Raw genomic sequence first — 21448 nt, forward strand, 5'->3', positions numbered from 1 at the left:
ACAGGACTGAGTTTTTTTTCTCTTTAAGGTAAGTGGACCTCTGGACCGACTACTGTTCCTTCACCAATAAGTCACACTGTTTTCCATGGTTCAAAGTTAAGCTTTTATTCAGTTTTAAATTAAAAAAATAAATTTCATTATTAAATAGTGAGATGGGTCTAAACTGATGTTCAGAGAATTTGTTACTCAGGAACTGGGGGGAGGAAGGGGAGACAATTAATGAGGGAAGATCACCTAAACTAAAATTATTAGTGTTGTAGTGTTTGTGAAAAGTTCAACACGGTGTGATTCAAAAGAAACTAAAATACAAAGTTTTAAACGTGTACAATGGTGGAAGAAGAGAACCACTTATTCTATTACAACCAGAAGCTACCTTCCCAATGCCAGGCAGTGTGGTCCTTATACCACAGTGCTAATGTCATCAGGCTCATCTGCCTTCTTTTGCCTGCTTGGCAGGGATTTCAAGTATTCAAGGTGTCTCCGGGCATCCTCCTGATTCTGCCTCACATAATATACCACGTAAGAGATCACCATGGTGAACCAGCCAAACATGGTGACGAGCATGGCATAGTCAGTTGTCTTTTTAGGGAGGTTACAAAGGTCAGCATCATTGGCGGCATTGAGGAACGGTCTCCCAGCATGCTCATCCAACACTGAGGTCTTGCAAATGACATTGTGTGCTGTCTCATGATTGGATGCCATGCTCCTCAAAACCTGCTGGAGGGTACAGTCACAATGCCATGGGTTGTTGGCAATCCTAGCCCTGGCCTTCAGATTATTGAAGGCATTTTTGTGCACGCTTTGAATCCTGTTGTCAGACAAGTCCAGGGTCTGCAGGGTTTCTGCTACCCCTTTGAATGCGTGCTCGTCAATAAACTCGATGCCGTTTTTGGACAGGTTGAGAACTCTCAGTTGATGGAGGTCCTTAAAAATCTCATTGGGGATGGATGTGATCTGATTGGAGTCCAGATACAGCAAAACAGTTTCAGGAGGGAGATCTCTGGGTATTTCCTTGAGATTTGCATTGCTACAGGTGACGTTTAAACCCCCAGAGGAAGAACAAAGGCAGCCTTTGGGACACATACTGGCAGAATGAAAGCACAGTATCATCAGGACAAAGCTCTGGAGGAGGAGACACATGGAGAGGGAACGGGACAGCCACAGGTCGACCAGATTCATTCTGGAACCTCAGCATAATCACGAGTCCATTCCTCATTCACACCAAGTGTCTTGATGGTTCTGGCTCCACCCACTCTGGATTTCCCTGGTGGTTCAAAAGGATGCAGCTAGCGCAGGGCCTTCTTCATCACTCCTGTCCTTGCCTGGGAACCTAAAGGAGAGGGAAGCAGATGCAATTAGCTCATGTGCAAGGGGAGGAACATGGCAATTAACAAGGCTCTCAGGTGTCTGCCTAACACAGGAAGGTGAGTTAGGCAAGTAATTTCCATTCAGGCCACTGGGGCTTTCCTGTGTAATGGGAATCTCCTGCTGAAAGCTCCAGGGCTGGGGGAGAGGATCTCAACAGGGCTCAACATTTCCACATCCTGTCACCTTCTTTTCAGCCAGGGCAGAATTAGAACAAACTTCGCCTCTTTCTTCTCCTCTTCTGGACCCTTCCATGGCAATAAAAGCTACATATGCTTTTTACACTTCCTACAGTAACAGAGGCATTATGCAATTCAGTCCTGCATGTGGGCAGCAATGGGAAGTCGTCCCTGTACTTCAAGGCTAATGACCGTAGACAGGAATGTCTGCCGCGGGCTCTGAGAAGATACTCACTGTAGAATATTGTCTCTAAAGAAGCCTCTACTGAAGAAGTGGATGGTGCTTCTGACCTTCACTGCACAGTATTGCTGGGAGCAAACCAACAGAACCCTCAACAAGAATTGCTTTCCTTCTGAGCTCCCGAGACTATACTGTACCCGGGAGGATGCTCACATAGGTACCCCAAAGGATTCTGTCTGTTTCCTAAACAACACACCCTCAGCCCAACTGAAACAGGGCGCATTACTGTAGGGCTTTTTATATAAAAGAAAGATAATTAAGAAATACTGGCTTATAGGGCATCCACAATAGGCTATTTATTTTTCCACAGATCCCCCTCCAATGCATGCACACACATGCATACACATACACACAGCATGTAGGCATGTACCATATATGTTTATATATACTATTATGTATATGTGTAGTGTGTATGTACATAAATACACATCTACATATACACATGTTACTGTTAGACACAGCCATAGAAATTGCCTAATAGATGATCTTTCTTATATGTTTTACACACACACACACACACACACACACACACACACACACACACACACGGTGGGGGAATTGCAAAGTTAAGTGGCATTAACAATATTATAGAGTTTCCTCAAGAGCAGAGAGCAGAGGAGAGAACAAAAGCCAGAATTCAGAACTGCCCTATGATCGTGCTCACGGAAGGGGTGAAGGGATCTTACTGAGAGTATGTGGCTTCCCTAAGGTCAAATAGCTTGTAGGAGTAAAGACAGGAACCATGCCAGGCCTTGGCTCTGACTCATCCCTGTCACCTCTCTTTTCACTGCCCCCACAGCCCCCTCCACTCCCATCTGCTCTAGGACTGCAGGCTGGCTCCACACAGTGTTGCTTTTAGGGATTTTTTTTTTTTTTTAAAAAACACTATTGTGTCGCAAGCAGCACTTCTATGCTTTGAGTCTTGCTCCATGTTGTGAACCTCACGGTTCTCACCTGAGGGGCCCCTGAATGGTGAAGGAAGCACACCCGACTTCAGAAGTTTCCTTTCAGGATTCAGGGAACAGTAAGTACCTCCACTCAGTGAGCATCCAACAGCTTCCTGCGTGAGCACTAAATGACTTTGTGTGAGCATATCTTTTATAAAGATCCCAGATGGATAAATTCATAGGGAAATGATTCCAAATGTTACCAAACTTGCAGAAAAGATGATTAATGTGATCTGGAAACATAATGAACTGAGTTGTTAATCATGAGAAAATTCAATTAACAAACAGCAGAGAGGCGTGGATGTGCTTTTTGGAGTCCTGCATGCCTGGAGTGCCAGAAAGCAAAAAGGAAGGAGTTGAGGCATACTGGGCAACCAGTGAGGTCCTGCCCATCAAACACCAGAACACATAAAGGGAGGAGCCCAGAAGCACCAAGCCCTCTGTCAATATCTGGTTTCATTTGTGGTCAGGTGTCCCTCCCTCACATGCTCGCCTTTGAAACTACATTTGGTAATCTCTGGAAATTATCTACATGGGAGAGAGACAAAAGGAACAGGAAAGGAAGCAGCATGCAGACAAAAGAGAAAGGGGCAGAACTGCAGCCGGAGGATGACAGGAGGTTTAAAAGATAAGAGGGGTTGGTTGGTGGAAATAGAGGGAGTCCACATCAACCAAGTGACTGCCATCAAACCAGTGTGGCCCTCTGCCACCGATCAACTGAAAGGTGGCAAACTCTTTGGGGCCTTTACACCCTGAGAGTTCTAAGCTGATTGTTTTCTAGGTCGATGTGTTTCTTAGTTCCAAGTATCCTCAAGTTCCTTGAGGATATGGACTTGTGTCTGTCTCATGTGAAACAACAGTAAATAGTGCATAAGCACTGTGTGGTCCAGCGTCAGTCCTTGATAGCATTATTCAATTCTTTAAATATAATTCCTCTATAGTTTATTCAATATTACAAAGGTACTTTGTTATGAAGTTGACCTGAGAATTATATGACATAATATATATGGAGTTAGAGCTCAGTACTTGTCAGTTCTAGTTACTATCACCCTTCTTGGATGTGTACCCACCATCCACATAGTGAATGGAATGTGGTAAGATATAAATACTATCAGCGAATGAAGCAATGTGATTTTTAACTTAAAAAAAAAAAAAACAACTCATTAAATGTCTACTGGTTCCACATGCTAATCTGGGAACTTCGGAAACACTGTTTTTATAAGTACTTATGGAGAGGGAAAAATGGATCACTAGACTCCTCTACAGTTGTGATGGTTTTGAAATCCATGGTCACACATAAGAAATGACTGTAACACACTAAGCTCTCAGTACAAGATTGCAGCCCATCTTGAGATGGGATCCCTTTTCCCCAAATGAGCTTTCCATAGATGGAATGTTTGTTGGGAAAACTAATAGAAAGAATCTCTCTCTTTCAGAGATGCTGGGTTCAAATGAGTGTCTTGTTTTAACCATGATATTTGAAAAATGGAGAATAAAGCCTTTTGGGATTGACTAGTGGCTCAGCGGCTGTGGCTTGGTTCATACCTCCATCTGGGATAAAGTGACAAGAGGTATAGAATGTGGAGAGCTGCTCTGACCTAAAACCCTTATAGACTCTGTTAGCTCTTGTGTTGAAAACCAATGTCAACACAGGGGTAATGCAAATACATTTGTGGAGGGGCAGAACTGTTATGTGAAGCATTAGCACCCATGAAAACACTTCTACATTATGTGAGGACACATGGAGAGCATCATCTTTGAACAAGAAAATGAGCCTCCATTACATACAAAATCCTTTGAAACCCTGAGCTTGGATTTGCCAGAACCATGGTAAGTGAATGTCACTACACCACCAGAATAAGAAGACTAACATAGTGTCTTGGTGACACACAACACAACTCAACTATACAATCAAGGTCAAATCATCATCTTCCTGAGAGAGGAAGGAAGGGCTGTAATGCTGATTAACTAGTTCAAAGCAATTGGCATCATGGTGTGGCCTTAATTTACTATACATAAAAACAACAGCTGGTCAGGACCAGGCTCCAAGAAAGCGGTAGATATTCCCATTGGTTATGACCCACAAAGAACAACGTTAACAAAAACATGGAAACATGACCCTCCCAGACTGTTTGGAATCAACTTTGCACACAAACCAAAAGAGAAAATAAGCTGTGGCGCTGGGAGAAGAAGAGGACACCATCCTGCCATCAAAATGTAAGCTCATAAGAGAAGGGCTGGGGTCACAGAGGATGGCAGAGACACCATTCACCGACTGTCCCTCTGATATAGAACTGGCCAAGTCCCAAAGCTCCATTCCGAGCTCAAAACTCCTCCTCTGCATGTCCCAATTCACTGGATTCCATCATCTCTCCTCTCTTATCCTCTTGCCTATGTCAACCCCAAAGCCCTGATATTGCCAAATGTGGTGGCGAGGTGTGACCTGTCCCTGAAAGAGGATCATTTTCTACCACGACTCATGCCATGCTCACATCTTCTAGCCACATAAGCTTTTGAATGCTGGTTGGGTGACGGCCATCGCTCTTGCCAGAATAAAAGAAGCTAAGTCTCCTTAGCAGACAGATAGCTCACTCAGCAGCTGACGGACTGTCCTGTCTGACTCTCTATCTCTTTCTTCCTGTGATTAAGGGACAGTCAGGACTATTGAGAGGTGCTAAGGCAAGAATCAACAACCCTGTGGGTAACCGAGTATACCAGTGTAGAGAAACAGATGTACTCACTGCATTCTGAATAACTCGGCTTGGAGCCAGGAGGATTCAGTTAAAAGGCAAAAACCACAAAACAGGAAAACTGCTAAACTCACAACCTAGAAGTCAAAACACTGGGGGAAATATCTCTTAACCACACACATTTATAATGTTTATGTGTCAAGGGGAAGATGAGAGAACAAATGGCTTGAGTCTGTTTTTAACTTAGAGAAGACTCTTCAAAGGAATAAAAAATTTACTTAGGAGGAGAATGAGCAGAAAAATATATATAGTATATATAATATATACATATACACATTCATATATACTTGAATATATATATATATATATATATATATATATATATATATATATATATATATATCACATATATAAAACAAGCTCTCACTACCTGTAAAACGAATTGAAGCTGAAATATCAATGAACGTTTTGAAAGCAGGAGGAACATTTAGTGCCAAGAAATGTGCAAAAAACAAAGTGCTTCCAGCCCCTTCTAAGTGCAGAGAGCAATGCACTCGTTTTTCACAAGTAATACCATGCTAAATGTAGAGACAAGCTTTTCTGATGTAATGATAGCAAAGGGTGACCCCCAAGGCAGCTTGTAAAGGAGGTTCTCACAGTAGAATCACATGTATGTATAATGGTATTAAAAGGGGTAAGTAGGCAAATAAATAGCCCATATTGACAATGTTTAGATAGGCACAGGGAAATTTTGTAACTCTAAGCAAATAGTGGGGCAGAGAGACTGCCAGAGGAAAGCACAGAGCATTGCCTACCTCTGTACAGTCTGAAATTCTTAAGGCATAAAATTACTACTATAAACGCTGAAAAGATAATAATACAAAGATGCCATGGAGGAGCTAGAAAATTAACACAGCTTGGTTATTCAGCAAGTTACTGTTCTCCCCATGCAAGGGCAGGACAGTGGCAGCCCAGGGAACAAAGGCAGATCACATTTCAGGATGAGAGACTGAAACATAAACGAATAACGTGCAAAAATAGAAGTGTGAGCCATCCCCTGCAGCAGCTATCCTGTGGCCACAGCACACCCTCTGGGAGAGCCAGACAGTTCAGAAGGACTTCACCCAGAAGCGCAGTTTCTCTCATTTCTGTGCCTGCTGCCTGTTCAAGGTAAGCACAAAAATCTACACATGCACCCTGCCCAGCACCACAGATGCCCAACTTTGCTCAGCCCACCATCAGATTCAGTGGCCTCCATCAGCGCTCATATAGAGTCTTCCCCTTACTCTCTGACAAATGCCAGACCTGGTAGATGGCTTGCCTGATATTAAAAAAAAGAAAAAAGAAAAAAGAAATCTGAATAAAGAATCCTTATTTGCACGGCTTTCATTTACCAAACGTAAAGTTTATAATCTGGATATTTTTTGAGGCTTGATTTTCATGTTTTTTTTTTTTCTTCTGTATACTAATAATTTATATGATTGGGTTTTGATTTATGGCCAAGAAAAATTTAGATGGTGAATGGATTACAACCAACAGGCACAGGAAGGTTCAATCTGGGCCTCACCTGAAATATCTAAATGTAAAATCAAATCTAAACCCTTTAGCTTCACCCAGAGATCTCCCAGATCTGCCGTAGATCAGTTAGTTATCCTTTCTACTGACAGCCCCTTCCTCCTCACGTCCCTCACCCCTTGCATTGCATGGCTGCTGCCTTTTTCCTAGGTCAAATGAGTATCTTTGCCTGAAAGAGAGCAGAGGCCATCTTCCTCAATGGCCTGGACCCAGATTTTCCTTGCTCTTGTTCTCCCCATGCCAGGCTAAAGCGACCCCAATCCTTGTCATTCCTCTGATGAAAATCCTTAATGATTGCTTACTGCTCAAAACAGCCTTGTTTTCCCATCAGTGTTCAGGACACTTCTTTACACAGACAAAACCTTGAGTTTCACAATCACAGGTCAGAGCACATTTGCGTAATAATGACTGGCCACAGAAAAGGAAGCTAGAGGAAGCTACTACAGATCTCTACATTGTAGAGCTGCCTACCTGATTTCAAAACCAACAATGAAGATGTGGGCTAAGGACCAGCCAAGAGCCCATCAGTAATGTCATCTGGGTGTGATCATTCAACAAAGGGCCTCAATGCTCCCCGAGGCCCCAAACTCTCCTCTGTCACCCCAACTGCCACTCATTATCACTTTCTGCCTTAATGGCTACTCTCACCTATTACAACGGTTAGACTACATGATTACAGGAGAATATTCACGGTCTTACCCATTTTTCACATTAGTGACATTAGTAAAAAGATACTGAAGTGAATTTGGATCTGTTCTCTTTCATTACACACAGCTAATGCTTGACATTTGTTTAGAGATCTACCCATCTAACAGGGTGGTAGAACTAAACTTTGGACCAGGGTTCTGGTATAATGGATGTAGAATTCCCAAATAAGAGTTAAATTATTATAAGGTGTTTGACTGGCACAGGCTATTGTAGTCTAACCTCCTCTAACATACTTTGCGAATGAAAAAGTTCCAAAGGCGCCTGACTCATCATCTTCTTCAAGGGGAGTTTATTATGCGACCCTTGGAGTCGGGTGGAGGAGAGTGAGCTAGAATCAGAATCAGTCAATGTGTTGTTTGGAGGTCATCTTGGTGATATTTGGAGAGTAGGTGGGCCTGCTCCTCAGTCCGTAAACAGGGATGAAAAACTGTTTCCCATGGGCCACATATGCTCACCGAAGGCAAAGGTGTCCTCTAAACCAGCATAGGTTGTCCCAGCAACAAGAAAATATGGGAGGATGCTGAGCGCTAACCAAGGAATGCCTGTGCTTAGGTTTAGATATATGGACAGCGAGAATGCATGTGGTCTCAGAGTCATGGAACCATAGAAAGAGACTGTGTCATGGACTCTCATCAGGTCAAGTGGCCATAAATCTTCCCATCCATTTGGACTTCTAAGGGCAGTTGACAGATCTCACCTGACATGGGGGTGCTGGGGGTGGAATAGACAGGAAAGAGAGGGGAATACATTTCCCCTTTTCTCTCTTATCCTGAAACAAAAGAATGCAGAGAAAAGTTGCCTATGAGAATCAGTATTATGATTAAATTTCTTCTGGAATAAATTTGTACTTTGGTTTAAATTAATTTTGTTACTTAAAATAATGTTAAGATAGTACTCTCACTGTAGGCTCCAGCCTATTCATGGTGTTCTCACTCAGCAGCTGAGAATGATCAAAGAAATAGAGATTAAGAGGATGCTGGGCAAGAAAGTGGAATGGCATTCTCTTCCCCGGGGGATGTAGGACCATCTTCACCACACTCAGGGAACAGCTAAGACCCTGGTGTGATGAGCAAACAAAGGCTTCAATAGTTACATCCTGTTCACTGTACACCTGCTCAGTGTCAGAAGCAGACCTCTAAGTCCAGCTTTTTAGCCATGGTAAAAACACAGCACCATGGCACATTGTACTAATGTCAATCAAATTCCTCTTTCCTTCTCATCTAACTCCACTAAAATGGAAATACCAGCCTAGATGCAGTTTATCTCAAAACAAATGTGCTGGTGGTAGAAGAGGATGGAAGAAGGAAGCTCTCATGACAGAACTCAGACCTCAGACATGCCCCAGGACAGAAACTGGATCACAGACATCACTCTGTACAGAATTCAGACCCCTGGTTCCCCCAGGTTCAAACCTGAACTCTAGAAGTCATGAAAGAAGAAGCTGGGAACATAGATTCCCTTGATAGAATCTGCTTCTTAGATGTCCCTCAGAACCCCTGAGATTGTCCTCACATAAAACCTAAAACTCCAGGTGTTCCCAGGCAAGAATTTGGACTCCATATGTTCTCAGGACAGAAACTGGACCCAAGATGTCCTCCAGGACAGAAATGCAACCTCAGATATCTTCGGGACAGGTTCTGAACTCTAGATGTCATGTAGATAGTTCTTATCCACTATGTATTTGATCTGTGCCCTTCTTTTCCTTTTCACTTCCAATACTGAGAGTCTAAATAAAAGTACTGCATTTGAATGTCAAATCAGCTCTCTGTGAATCTTCTGATAGAGTCTGGTAAATTGAGACCACATACCCTCAACTTCTCTTGTGAGGCCCCATACTCCACCCTGACAGCACAATGGCATGAGATCCATTGGTGCTTGTTCAAGTTAGCTGTAGTACAGCTCTTTCCTGCTTAAAACTCATATCACAAGATACATCTTGTGCTGGCTGGTTTTATGTCAACTTGATACAAGGTATCACAGAGGAGTGATCCTCAACTGAAAAGAAAAATGCCTTCATAAGAGCCAGCTGTAGGACATTTTCTTAATTAGTGATTGATGGTGGAGGGCCCAGCCCATTTTGAGCAGTGCCATTGCTAGGCTGGTGGTCTTGGGTTCTACAAGAAAGTAGATGAGCAAGCCAATAAGCAGGGGCCCTTCCATGGCCTCTGTCTCAGCTCCTGTCTTCAGGTTCCTGCCCTGTTTGAGTTCCTGTCCTGACTTCCTTCTATGATGGACTAAAATGTGGAAGTGTAAGCCAAATAAACCTTTCCCTCCCCAACTTGCTATTGGTCATGGTTTCATCACACCAATAGAACCTCTAACTAGGATGCATCTTTAATTGAACCTTTGAGATACTGGGCAAAAACTGCCTCTTCTGAACATTGTGTCTTCTTCCTACATAATCAAATGATCACACTGACCTGAATGGATTTCAAAGAGCTTCTTTGTCCATGAATCCACTGGAAAAAAATAAACAAATAAAGAGCCCAAGACTCTTGTTTCTCAGCCAAGAATTCTTCCTGCTGTGGGTTCAGAGCACAGGGTAAAGATATTTTCACGTCCTGACTAATATCCATAATTATTATACAGCATGCCATACATTTATGAGATTTAACAGGAACCCATCCACCTTGGCTTCTCTCTGCTTCTCTATTATTATTTCTCAGCATGTGCTTATAAATTTACAGCAGTGAGAGCTTTTGAAACTTTTAAAATATAATTTCCATAAATTCAGCTCTCCAGAGTGCAGATTACTTGTAGGTCCCCCTTTAAAAGACCTAACCTACAGTGGATTCAGATATAGCTCTGTGTCAGTGAGTGACTGTTAACTTATAAAAAATATTTTATTCTTTTAAACCTAGTCCAGTATCTATTTTATAACAAATTTATACTAGTCACTGGCTTGGGAGGGAAAGCACTGGATTGAGAGAAACCAAGATCTCTCCATTGGATTCAATCTTAGAGTCACAAGGAGCAGTGTTCAGAAATGTATCAAGTCACAAAATTCCACACTCCAAAGGCTTTGGTATCAACCCACTCTACCAAAGATAAGCCAACACATGAACAACATCCGCCTCAGTGCTCTCATAGTTTCCAGGATATTGAACTAAATTAAAAAGAAAGATGTTTCCAGAAGCCTTTAATCAGTAAAGGAGATTCTCTATCTTAGATTTCAGTAGTTGTGACCAAAAACATCAAATAGTCTTGCTGGAGTTATTTTCTTATTACATGGGATCCATGTCAGAACAAACTCACAACCTGGATCCAAAGGAGATGAAACAATCATACTGATCACCAGAGATGGAGGCACTTTAGAGTGAAAGATTACAGAAGAAGAACAAACAGAGAACAACACTGAGAGCAGCAGGAAGACAGGACACGTGACCTTCAGATGGAAGGGGAAAGCACATCACAGAGACATTGGAAAAGATGGTCTTTCCCGTTTTAAAAATACTGAAAAACAGATATTTGAAGAACTGGGAAAGCACGAGTAGGGAAGGAGTCTTAGACGCTGTCTTAGTGTTCTATGGTGGTGAAGAGACGCCATGGCCATGACTACACTTATAAAGGAAAGCATTTATTTGGGGCTGGCTTAAGGTTTATAGGTTTAGTCCTATCATCACGGCAGGAAAACAGTCGCATGTAGGCAGACATGATGCTGGAGAAGGAGCTGAGCGTTTTACATCGTAATCCTCAGCAGGCAGCAGAAGTGACAGTGGCTTGAGATTCTGAGACCTCAAAGCCCACCTCCAATGACACACTTTCTCTAACAAAGCCACATCTACCCCAACAAGGCCACACCTCCTAATAGTGTCAATCCCTATGGGCCTATAGGGGCCATTTTCTTTCAAACTGCCACAGATGCTATAGTGTCAACTTTAAATTTCTAGGGCTTCTTTGTGATGTGAGCAGGACAGAAATGGCCTTTATTCTCATGATGCTGAAGTATTGAGAATGACTCCTCAAAATATTTTTTTTTCTGTGACTAGAAAGGCAAGGGAAACAAAGGTTGTTACAATAGGTAAGGGAATGCCAGGATATGCAAAGGCCATTGTAACATTTTTAAAACTTGTCTAAAAGGTTTTTTTTTTTTTTCAAATGAAAATTTGGTATAGGGGAGCTACTGAATAAATACATACACACACACACACACACACACACACACACACACACACACACATCCTCAAGAAGAGAAGATGCCTCTTGGAACAGTAGGAATGCCCCAGTGATACTAGGGAGAAGTAAGAAGGGGCTCTTTGTGATTGTGCTTTACCACCCCAGGACTCTGGCACATTGCTATGTAAATCATATGCAGAATGTACAGGGTTTTAATTGGTGATTTCCATGGAAAGTGTTTGTCTTTTTGACTAAAGCAAAAAAAAAAAAAAAAAAAAAAAAGTTCAAAAACTAGAAATAGGATTGACAAGATGGCCCAGCTGGTAAAGGCTCTGCATCCCTAGTCTGATGACATGAGTCCAAATCTGGACTCAAATGATAGGAAAGAGAAAAAGCCAACCCTGAACATTGCACTCTGCCATTTACACGCTCACCTGACATGCTTACACACATGATAGATAATGAACTATAAAGTATTCAAAAAACTATAATTTATTTAAATACCTACCATAACAAAATTCAGTAAATAAATATGCATGTCAATAAAAATGAAACATCATTTTAAAAGAATCAGATATGTATCACAAAGGAAAACTTTGAATGTATGATCACCTGAGCACAAAACATAAGGGATCACATGTAAATGCACACATGCATAAATATGCATGACAGACACATTTCATATATACCCTCATTCATATGCACTCATATTCACATAGTAGCCATATACACACATATGATCACATGCACACATATATACACATACTATAAGCCTGTATGCATACACACTTGCAAAAATACATAACATGCATATACATGTGTATGCAAACATGCATGCATTAATCTACATGTATGCCTGCAAGCGTGCAAACACACACACACACACACACACACACACACACACACACAAGAGCTTTCAAAGAGTGTGGATAAACACTAACAATTGTTTACACAACTCCAGGGAAAGGCTCTTTTTAGCTGATTTATGTTGTAAACTTTTATAATTGTGCTTGGGATTAGAACCCAGACAATAAAAAGAAAGACTGTCCTGTCAGCCCTGAGTGCTAGACTAATCTCCTTTAGGACTTACAGGTGATAAGCATGCACAGGAGATGTAGTTATCCTTACCAGCCAGCCACCTTGGACAGTTTACACTTTCTGAATCTTAGAAAAGTGCCCAACAGATGGTACAGGCCTGATTCTATGCAAATCCAGGTTCCCCACCTCAGATCCCATGTTAGCTGAGGCCCCAGAACAAGCCAAAGCTCCAGCCTCAGTCCCTCCTCTGTAAAGGACAGCATTCCTACTTCATTCCTCTAGGCCCTGGTGGAGCCCTGTGTTCTTGCTTGATATACTTGGAAAGAGATCAGACCAATTTCCCATTTTCGATGAATTCCCTAGAATTCTAACAGTCTACACATTGCACCAAATGAGCATCCTAGAGTCACCCTTGTGGTTTTGATAATAGCAGTGGACATCAGCCTCTTAGTATTTCTGAGAATTAACAGCAGATTAGTGAGTAACCCAGATTTTCTCAAGCACACGAGCCCCTGCCAGAGAGTTCCCATGCAGTATTGTGCTTACACAGTGCTACCTCCTAAATTCAGATCAAACTGAACAGCATCAGCACTCCCTCTACTACAGCTCTGCAGGGATGCCCCTTACCTCAGCAACATGCTCTGGGGGAGCATGAGGTGAAGGGCTTGCCCAGGGACTCCATTTGCCTTTGATCAGTACCAGTCTGTATAGTACCACCGTGTGGAAATACTCAGGCAGCTAAGGATGACCCAGGCAGAGATGAGAGAGGTGGCTACCATCATGGTCAGGTTTATGTTTAATTATGTTCCTTGATTGACACAATCTATACCTCTAGTAATGAAAATGAAAAGGTTATTGCTCTTTGAATTTTAATCCTTTGATATTTCCTCATCTTTGGTCACAACTTTCATTGGGCACTTAAAATCCTAACATTTGGGCACAAGAGGAGTTCAAGGTCATCTTTGTCTACAGTCTGAGTTTGAAGTCACCCTGGGCTAGAAACCTCATTCAAACAGAAGAAAACAATGACCACAAAGCTTTGGCTGGTCCTGATGCATATATGAATGCAGGCCAGCAATCACAATGATTCCTGGCTGCTGAGGCAGGAACATCACATGTTTAAGGTCACCCCAGGCTACAGAAGGAGTACACAGCCAGCCTGGATAACTTAGAGAGACTGTCTCAAATTAAAAAGTAAAAATAGGGCTGTGGATATAGCTCAGAGTGCTTGCCTAGCACTCAGCATCCCTCATTATTCAACCAACTAATCAGCCGCCAAAAATATTTAAAGAGAAAATGAGCACCGGAGTTAGGCATGGCTTAGTGTCTAACTGTTATCCAACCATCTGCCAATTATTAGTGACTTAGAGAACTGTGCTGCTTAAGAGTTTTGTGATTTTAGGGTGTCCTATTTCACATTTCATTTCAACATTCCTATCCATAAAATGAGCTTAGAAACATTTATGTCTAGTGTGTATCCCTCATACTGTAACACCCATGCACCTTTGCAATGTGATCTTAGGTTTCCTCCTGTCCAGACATAGAGTCACCAATCTCCCTGACTGGACTTGCTTTGGCCATAACAGCAGGCAGAAGTAGGAGGGTAACTGGTCTGATTTTGAGTCTCTCTGAAAGGTCTTCTGTACTCTTGTTTTTCTTGTGAGGACCCTGCCAAGACACACATTAGCATACCCCATGGAATCTGCTAGAAGATGGGAGGCCACACATTATAGAAGCCAACTGTTCCACCTGAGGCATTTCAAGCCTGAGCCAGCCCTGCTTCAAACATGTGAGAAAGCCCAGCCTGAGTTATCAGAGGCAATTATCTCATCTTTAGTTGATCCCTCTGAGTGAGCCAATGAGGGCCCAAGAACCAAGCTACCCACACTTGTGACCAATGACAAGTGCCTTGCAGATACTTTATTATGTAGGTGATAAATAAACATGATCACCGTACCAATGCAGTAGCTTAACATATTTGTTCCTTACCACAGGACTGGCTAGTACGTGTTTAATATCAACAACTAATAAATATTTGCTCCTTAAGAAAGTATAACAGAGACCTCATTCACAAGTGCTGTCATTGCTCAACGCTGAAGGACATCAGCAGTTCCATTCCACTGTCATTAGAAAACAAATTACTTAATGTTATTTGCTGACCATCACAGTCAATGATATTCCGGGTTGTTATGGTAACCTCTGAGCAGTCCCCAGAACCTGACACACAGATGAAAGATATTCATGCGATCTGAAGGTCAGACTTGAATAACAAATTGAAATACTGTTTGCTCTTGTTTCCCTGGTGTCAAGAACAATGGGTGAGGTGGAAACACGCACCTCGTGTAGACCTTTGGCTAAGAGCAGAGATTTGGAAGTCAGCCTCAGCCTCAACTGCAGCTCCTTTGCTGTGCTTACCTTGATTCCCCTGTGTGTGAGCAGAGAGCCACAAAAGCCCTTACTGCTTTGACATTTTATAAGGATAAAGCAAGATTACTTAGGTAAGACACTTGAACAGAACCTGGCTCTGGTCTGTGGACAATGAATCTGAATTCTATGCCTTTGTTGAACTGCTTTTGTTTCTCATGTGATCTTGGAAATAGAGCCTAAGTTTCTGTCCAGCTCTCAGAGTCACCCTGCAAATGTCACAGGAAGCAAAAGTTACAGAAATTCAGCAGGAATTTAAACATCATGTCAGTGTCCTATGGTACACAAGTACAATAAAGGACAATTTTCCAATTCTGGACATACTGCTACCATGTATATATCTGGTATAAGGTCCCATCCACACTAAGCAGAGCCCTGTCCCCATCACCCTGGAAACCCATAGAGGGCCCTCCCAACTGTACTTTGGTCACTTCCTGTCCATGCACCTTCCCCAGAGCTGTGGCTTCACTTAGATTCTCGCTGAATCACCCAAAATCACATCCTGAGACTGAAGCCTGTTCTTGACCTCAATCAGGTATGAGGAGGGATGTCCCACTTCCAGGTTCATCCATCCACCAGCTGCTCTTCCTAATCAGGCACTCACAAATCTGGGCAGAGGCAGGGAAGTGGGTGAGGGCCTGGCGTGGAGGCAGATTACATAAACAGTGCATATAGAAGGGAAAGCCAGAAGAGTCCGGAATCATCTCACACAGCCCTTAAGGATGGACAGTTGTTTTTTCCAAAGCCAGAGCTCATCACATTGGACTGAAAGCCTCTACACTACTAGCAGAAGCAGCTGGCACAAGACCAGCACTGACATCCCTGTAATGTCCCTTCGATTTCTGATTGAGATTTCCATTTTGTTAAAGCGCCTGCATAGGCATTTTACCTTCTCCACCTTCTGCATGGAGGATCACGGGAGGTCAAAGCTGGTCTCAGAGGTTCCATCCTGAGATCTACACTTTCAAAGAAGCTGAGGCCCTTAAGGAGAACTGGGTCTATAAACCATGACTAATCACCTCTGTCAGGGCATTCACAGGACAGGGGTGCCATCAGTGGGCCGTTGCTTCTGACAGAAGGGTCACACAGGCTGTATCTGCTTACCTATGATTGTAGTGGGCCCACGAAGCAGTCCTTTTAGAATACTCTTTTTTCTCCCTGCTGCACTTTTATTTTACTATTTTCCAACCAAAAGCAATCATTCACTAGACAGAAATCCCCCAAATCAAGAGGCAATGTGATCTGAGACTACCATCTTCCTTGTTTTGTACAGTGCATGAAAGCTGTACTGGGAAACACACGGCTCTGAGTTTGTATGATTCTCCTCCGGGAAGTACCCGGAAAAATTAACAGGCACCTTGGGACTGGGCTTTGTCAACAACACGCCCAATAAAACTTTCCGTGTCCCTTTAATTGTCTTCATGAAGCAAGGAGTTGTTTCCTGTCTCCTTGCTCAGACCTAAGAGAACAAGTCTGCGTTTTCCTGGCGTCTCTATTTCTGTAACCCAACCCGCAGGTTAGAGGAGGCAAAGGTGGCAGCAATATATTCAGGGGAAGCTGAGAGTCCAGGAGAAGAAAGTAAGAAGACCTGGCAGTAAATCGCTGTCCTGTCCCCTCTGAATGCTTGTGTGAGCTCTAAAGGCAGACTGCTGACATGCTGACACCCTGTTCTAAATGTCACTGTGTGTGGTGGTTTCACAAGAATGATGGAGGAAGGGAAGAACAGAGAGATACTAAGTGAGAGACACTTCTCATGCAATGATTTTCAAAGTAAGCACAGAGAGCCCACTCCACCAGGAAATGGGGAAGGCAGGGCCCTGCTCATGAAGGCTGATATCCATCCTTTGTCTCACAGGTTGATTGGCTCAGAATGCCAGCAGCTACTTACAAAGCCAATCTTTATACACAGTCAACTCACACATGGGTTAGGACAGGTGCAGCTATCTTATTTTCACCCTGAGTCACAGCTTACAGAGCTGGAAGCATGCATCTGGCATAGTCTCCCAGATTCCCTCATTTACAAACATTGGGCTGAGGCGCTCAGCCCACTGAGCACCTCTTTCCCTGTCATTGTTTTGAGCTCAACAAGTCTTAAAGTCACAGATGGGAGGTTTGGACAGAGTAGAGCAAGACATCTGTGTATGGTCCAGACAGCAGACCATCTGCATATCACAGCTGTGGGTATCTCCAGGATGGCCGGGGGCTGATGGTATAGCACATGCTCAAGACAAGCTGCTCAATGAAGGATCAGATGCCTGAAAACAGGGCAGAGCATCTCATGAACCTAAAGTGCTCATGGGAAGGGCTGACCTTTGCCTCCCCTGAGTTGTGTGTAGTCCATAGGAAAACAAGGGAGGAATAGAAGGCTACTGATTGAGAGCTGTTTCTCACAAACTTAGATTCAAAATAGAAACAGGGAGTCTAAGTCACTGGGAAATGGAGGCACATCCAGGTTTTTGAAGTGGACAACTAAACAGATCAGAAGCCACTCAAGATTCCCCTGGTCAGCAGGAAGCCAGGTGACATCAGAGTGGCCACTGTTCAACATGTCAGTACTGATTCTGTGTCCAAATGCACTGTCCCCAATCTTCTGACACAGTACAATTTCCAGAAATACACACTTGAAATGTGAAGGCAAAATACTCACAGGGAGGGAAAGACAAGGAGAAGTGGGCTGTAAAAAAATGTTTCCCTTTTCATTGTGTTTAATGATGTCATCGCTGACCCTGGGAAGATGGCAGGGCTACATCTATAGGGTTCCCATGGTCGGCAGCTGGGTCCTGTGTGGTCAGCATCTCTCTACAAATGGAAATATCTGGCACTTGCCTATCACAGGAAAGCTGAGGCTCTGGTCACATGGAGAGCTGATATGTGCCAAGCAGAAGAGTCAGTTCACAAAAGAATAGCAGTAAGTGGCAGCCGAAGCCACTCTCGCAGTACCACTGCCAGAACCACACAAGGGCTGGAAAGCGTACTTCAGGCAGTGATTAAGAGGGTGAGCTGGGGACAGCCATTGCCTTCTGCTGGTGCTGGCAAGTCATCCTTGCCCAGGATAAGCACAAGGAGCAGCATTATTCTTTCTGTGGTCTTCTACTTAAAATATGTGTCCAGGCTCTTTTTCAGTGGGTCCTTCTTTATTGGCCAGACAAGGGGAGATGTGGGCACATTTTTGAACATTCATTGTCCTAGATTCATTCTATCTTTGTGACAAACATCACAATCTTAGAGGAGGAAAGGGCGTATTTGGTTTACACTGCCAACTCACACTCCATTACTGAGAGAAGTCAGGGCAGGAACCAGGACTCAAGAACCATGAGGAATGTGTTTTCTAGCTCACTGGCCTGTTCTTCAGCTCATACTCAGCTGGCTTTCTTATATAAGGTCCAGGGACACCTGCTAGAAGTGACACTGCCCACAGTGGACTGGGCCCTCCTGTAGGAATCAAGACAGCATCTCACAGATACAAACACTAACCAATCTGACCCAAGCAACTTCACCAACTGAGACTCCTTCTACACATAAGCTAACTACAACATTCATCCCACTACTATTCATTTGCAACAGTTAAATGTTTTATTAGCATGTATTAATTGTACATAATTGGGAGCTTCATCCAAACATATAACACATGTTGATTGTACTCACCCAACTGCCCTATCTTGTCTCCCAATCTTAGACCATTCATGTTATCCTTACAGGGTGACAGCACTACCCGAGTCTCTTCTGAGATGGCCACCACGAGAGCTTCAGTAAGATATCTTTACAAACAAGAAGCTTTACAAACAAAGCAAGAAACAATTTGCAAAGGATCTTTCTGCATGCTGAAAGGAAGCTGTCTGGTTGTGTGGCTGCTCTGCTCAGCAACCAGGGATGAATGAGATAAGGCTGCATGAGGCGAGAGTGGCGAGGCCAGTTTTTGACTATTTCAACTGTAGATTATCTCACCCTTTCCCATCTGTCTCCTTGGTGGTCCCTGGTCGTTTTCACCACTCATTATCACCAGTACCAGAGGGAAGGCAGAGGAAATGAGGAGTGATGAAATTCAAATGAGTCAAGTCAGCCACTTGTAGGCTGCTCAGCTCTCAGTACACATGGGAGGAGGCTGCAGTCGGTGCCGCTGTGGTTTCAGTTCTCTGTCATTGCCACCCGTCCCCTGTGCTGCCAAGCAATCTTGAGTGGGCTGTATGGAAATGATCTGTAGGATGAGAGAAGAAAGAGAGAAAGCTCTCTCCCCCAAACTCTTCTTCAAAGAGGGAGAGAGGGGTGGTATGCTCTGAGGAACATTGTCACAAAGAACAGACACAATCTTATTAAAGGAATCCATATTTGGATGCACACAATCTCACTGGTACTAGACGAAAGGGAACTGCAGTGAGACCCTGATTGTCACAGAAGCAAGAAGACAGTAAAGTGTCCACAATGACCAGACCAAGAACAGCACAGGCAGAAGTAAGCAAGAGCATGCTAAATCATTACAGGTTTGGAAAATGAGAGAAGATTAGCACTAATACAGGTGGTGCCAGGGAACCCAACTTGGGCAAGACAAACTACTTTCTTTACTCCAGGTTTGTTGGATGGAGCAAAGATAGATTGGTCAGTAATCTCCTGTTTGCTCTGTCACGGTGGCCAATGTGGAGTACCACGTAGGTGCGTGGGTATCCCTGTAATGAGTGCTTGACAATACTGGATGGGCTGGAAGCAGGTAATTCTGTGCTGTTGGCTTCATTGAGGCTTGTCTCTATGACAGACACCCACAGAGCCTCTGGGAACAGCCAGAGACAATGAATGACAATCAAAAGGAACACAGCCTGTCCAGCTCAGCTCAGCTAGTGCTACCTTGATGGGCTATGCTAGCTCTTGAGTTGGGCTGTGCCTGCCAGGTGGCTGCATCAAAGCCTTCGTCTCCCTCTGTGCAGTCCTATGGACCTCAAGTGTCAGTCCTCAGGGTACTCCCCAGCAAACTTCCTAAATGAAAATCTCTGCCATCAGACCTTCTATAATCCAAACGGGCAATGTACACCATACTGCAATGAGTCCAGTTCGCCACCTTCTTCTTAGTTTAAGATACATTTTATATTATATAAAATTGGTATTTGACACAAAAAGAGAGACTTTGCTACGCATCAAAAGGAGGCGTGCAAGGTAACAAGGGGAAGGAAGGACTCGGGACAGAAGAAGGCTATGAGTGACACTGAAAGGGATGGAGTAAACATTTTGAGCACCTAGCACTAAAAGAAGGAAATTGTTGCAAGAAGCTAGATCACTAAGAAGCAACAGGTGCATCATTCATTTAAAATGGGACCCATCCTAGGCCAGAGTCTGAGGAAAGGAGAGGTAAGTGGATGAGGATGATCTGGGAAGACCTCATTCTGTCAATGCACTGGTAACTGAACATTTTGGCTAAGAATATGATGTTTTAGGGGAGCTACTGGCAGTGTATATTTAGCAGAGGCTTGCCGAGAGAGAGAGAGAGAGAGAGAGAGAGAGAGAGAGAGAGAGAGAGAGAGAGAGAGAGAGAGAGAGAGAGAGAGAGAGAGAGAGATTGCAGCTGAGATGCTGAGTGGCCCCATCGAGCATGCTATTCAAGTGTGCCATTCGAATGGCATCAGGTCTAGGCTCTGGATCTGAAAGAAAGAAAGATTTGTGAACAAACACCCTTCTGAATTATTTTGTAGATATTTTCCATCCATTTATATACCTAAGTATAGCAAGGGATGGATGTAAAATAGTATAGATGGTACAAGTTGCCTTTAAAGACAATGGACACCGGTATATATGGCTTGAGGCACCCTGTCTCAGTTCCAGCTCTTGCAAAGAGGAATCCTGACACCATCTTTGATGTGGATGGTGTCCTAGCATCACCATACTCCTTTAAGAAGGTCAAAGCAGCGTTCAGTACTGGTTCTCCTAGGACAAGGGACAATGACCCCTCTCAGCTCTTCTTGGTATAGTCATGCAAATCCCTGGGCTAACATCATTTGTATGAGCTTTAAGCACTCCCTCAAGTTAACATCCACTCTCCTCAGTCTCCTTAACTCAGGGTGTCACTGGGAAGCAGAGGGCACCCTGCTGAGCACTTACAGGAGTGAGAACTAACCTCCCTCTTTGGAGAAACTGTGACTTGGAGCTTGTTATTGCCCCTGCACTATGAAGTCTACCTTCACT

The 21448-nt window shown here is 43.4% G+C and overlaps 1 protein-coding gene across 4 annotated transcripts in view; it reads right to left on the bottom strand.

Annotated features, from left to right (window-relative positions):
* Window positions 1–265: 265 nt before the first annotated feature.
* Window positions 266–21448, bottom strand: part of Lrrc3b (leucine rich repeat containing 3B) — an 86695-nt gene continuing 65512 nt past the window's right edge. For 3 of the 4 annotated variants that reach the window (XM_051140022.1, XM_051140042.1, XM_051140033.1), the window contains one exon: window positions 266–1330. In XM_051140022.1, the coding sequence (XP_050995979.1) occupies window positions 400–1179 (780 nt within the window). In that variant the 5' untranslated portion in view covers window positions 1180–1330 and the 3' untranslated portion in view covers window positions 266–399. The remainder of the gene's footprint in view (window positions 1331–21448) is intronic. The other variant, XM_051140013.1, reaches the window with a different exon arrangement.

This window comes from Acomys russatus, chromosome 3, assembly GCF_903995435.1.
Source record: "Acomys russatus chromosome 3, mAcoRus1.1, whole genome shotgun sequence".
NCBI lineage: Eukaryota > Metazoa > Chordata > Mammalia > Rodentia > Muridae > Acomys > Acomys russatus.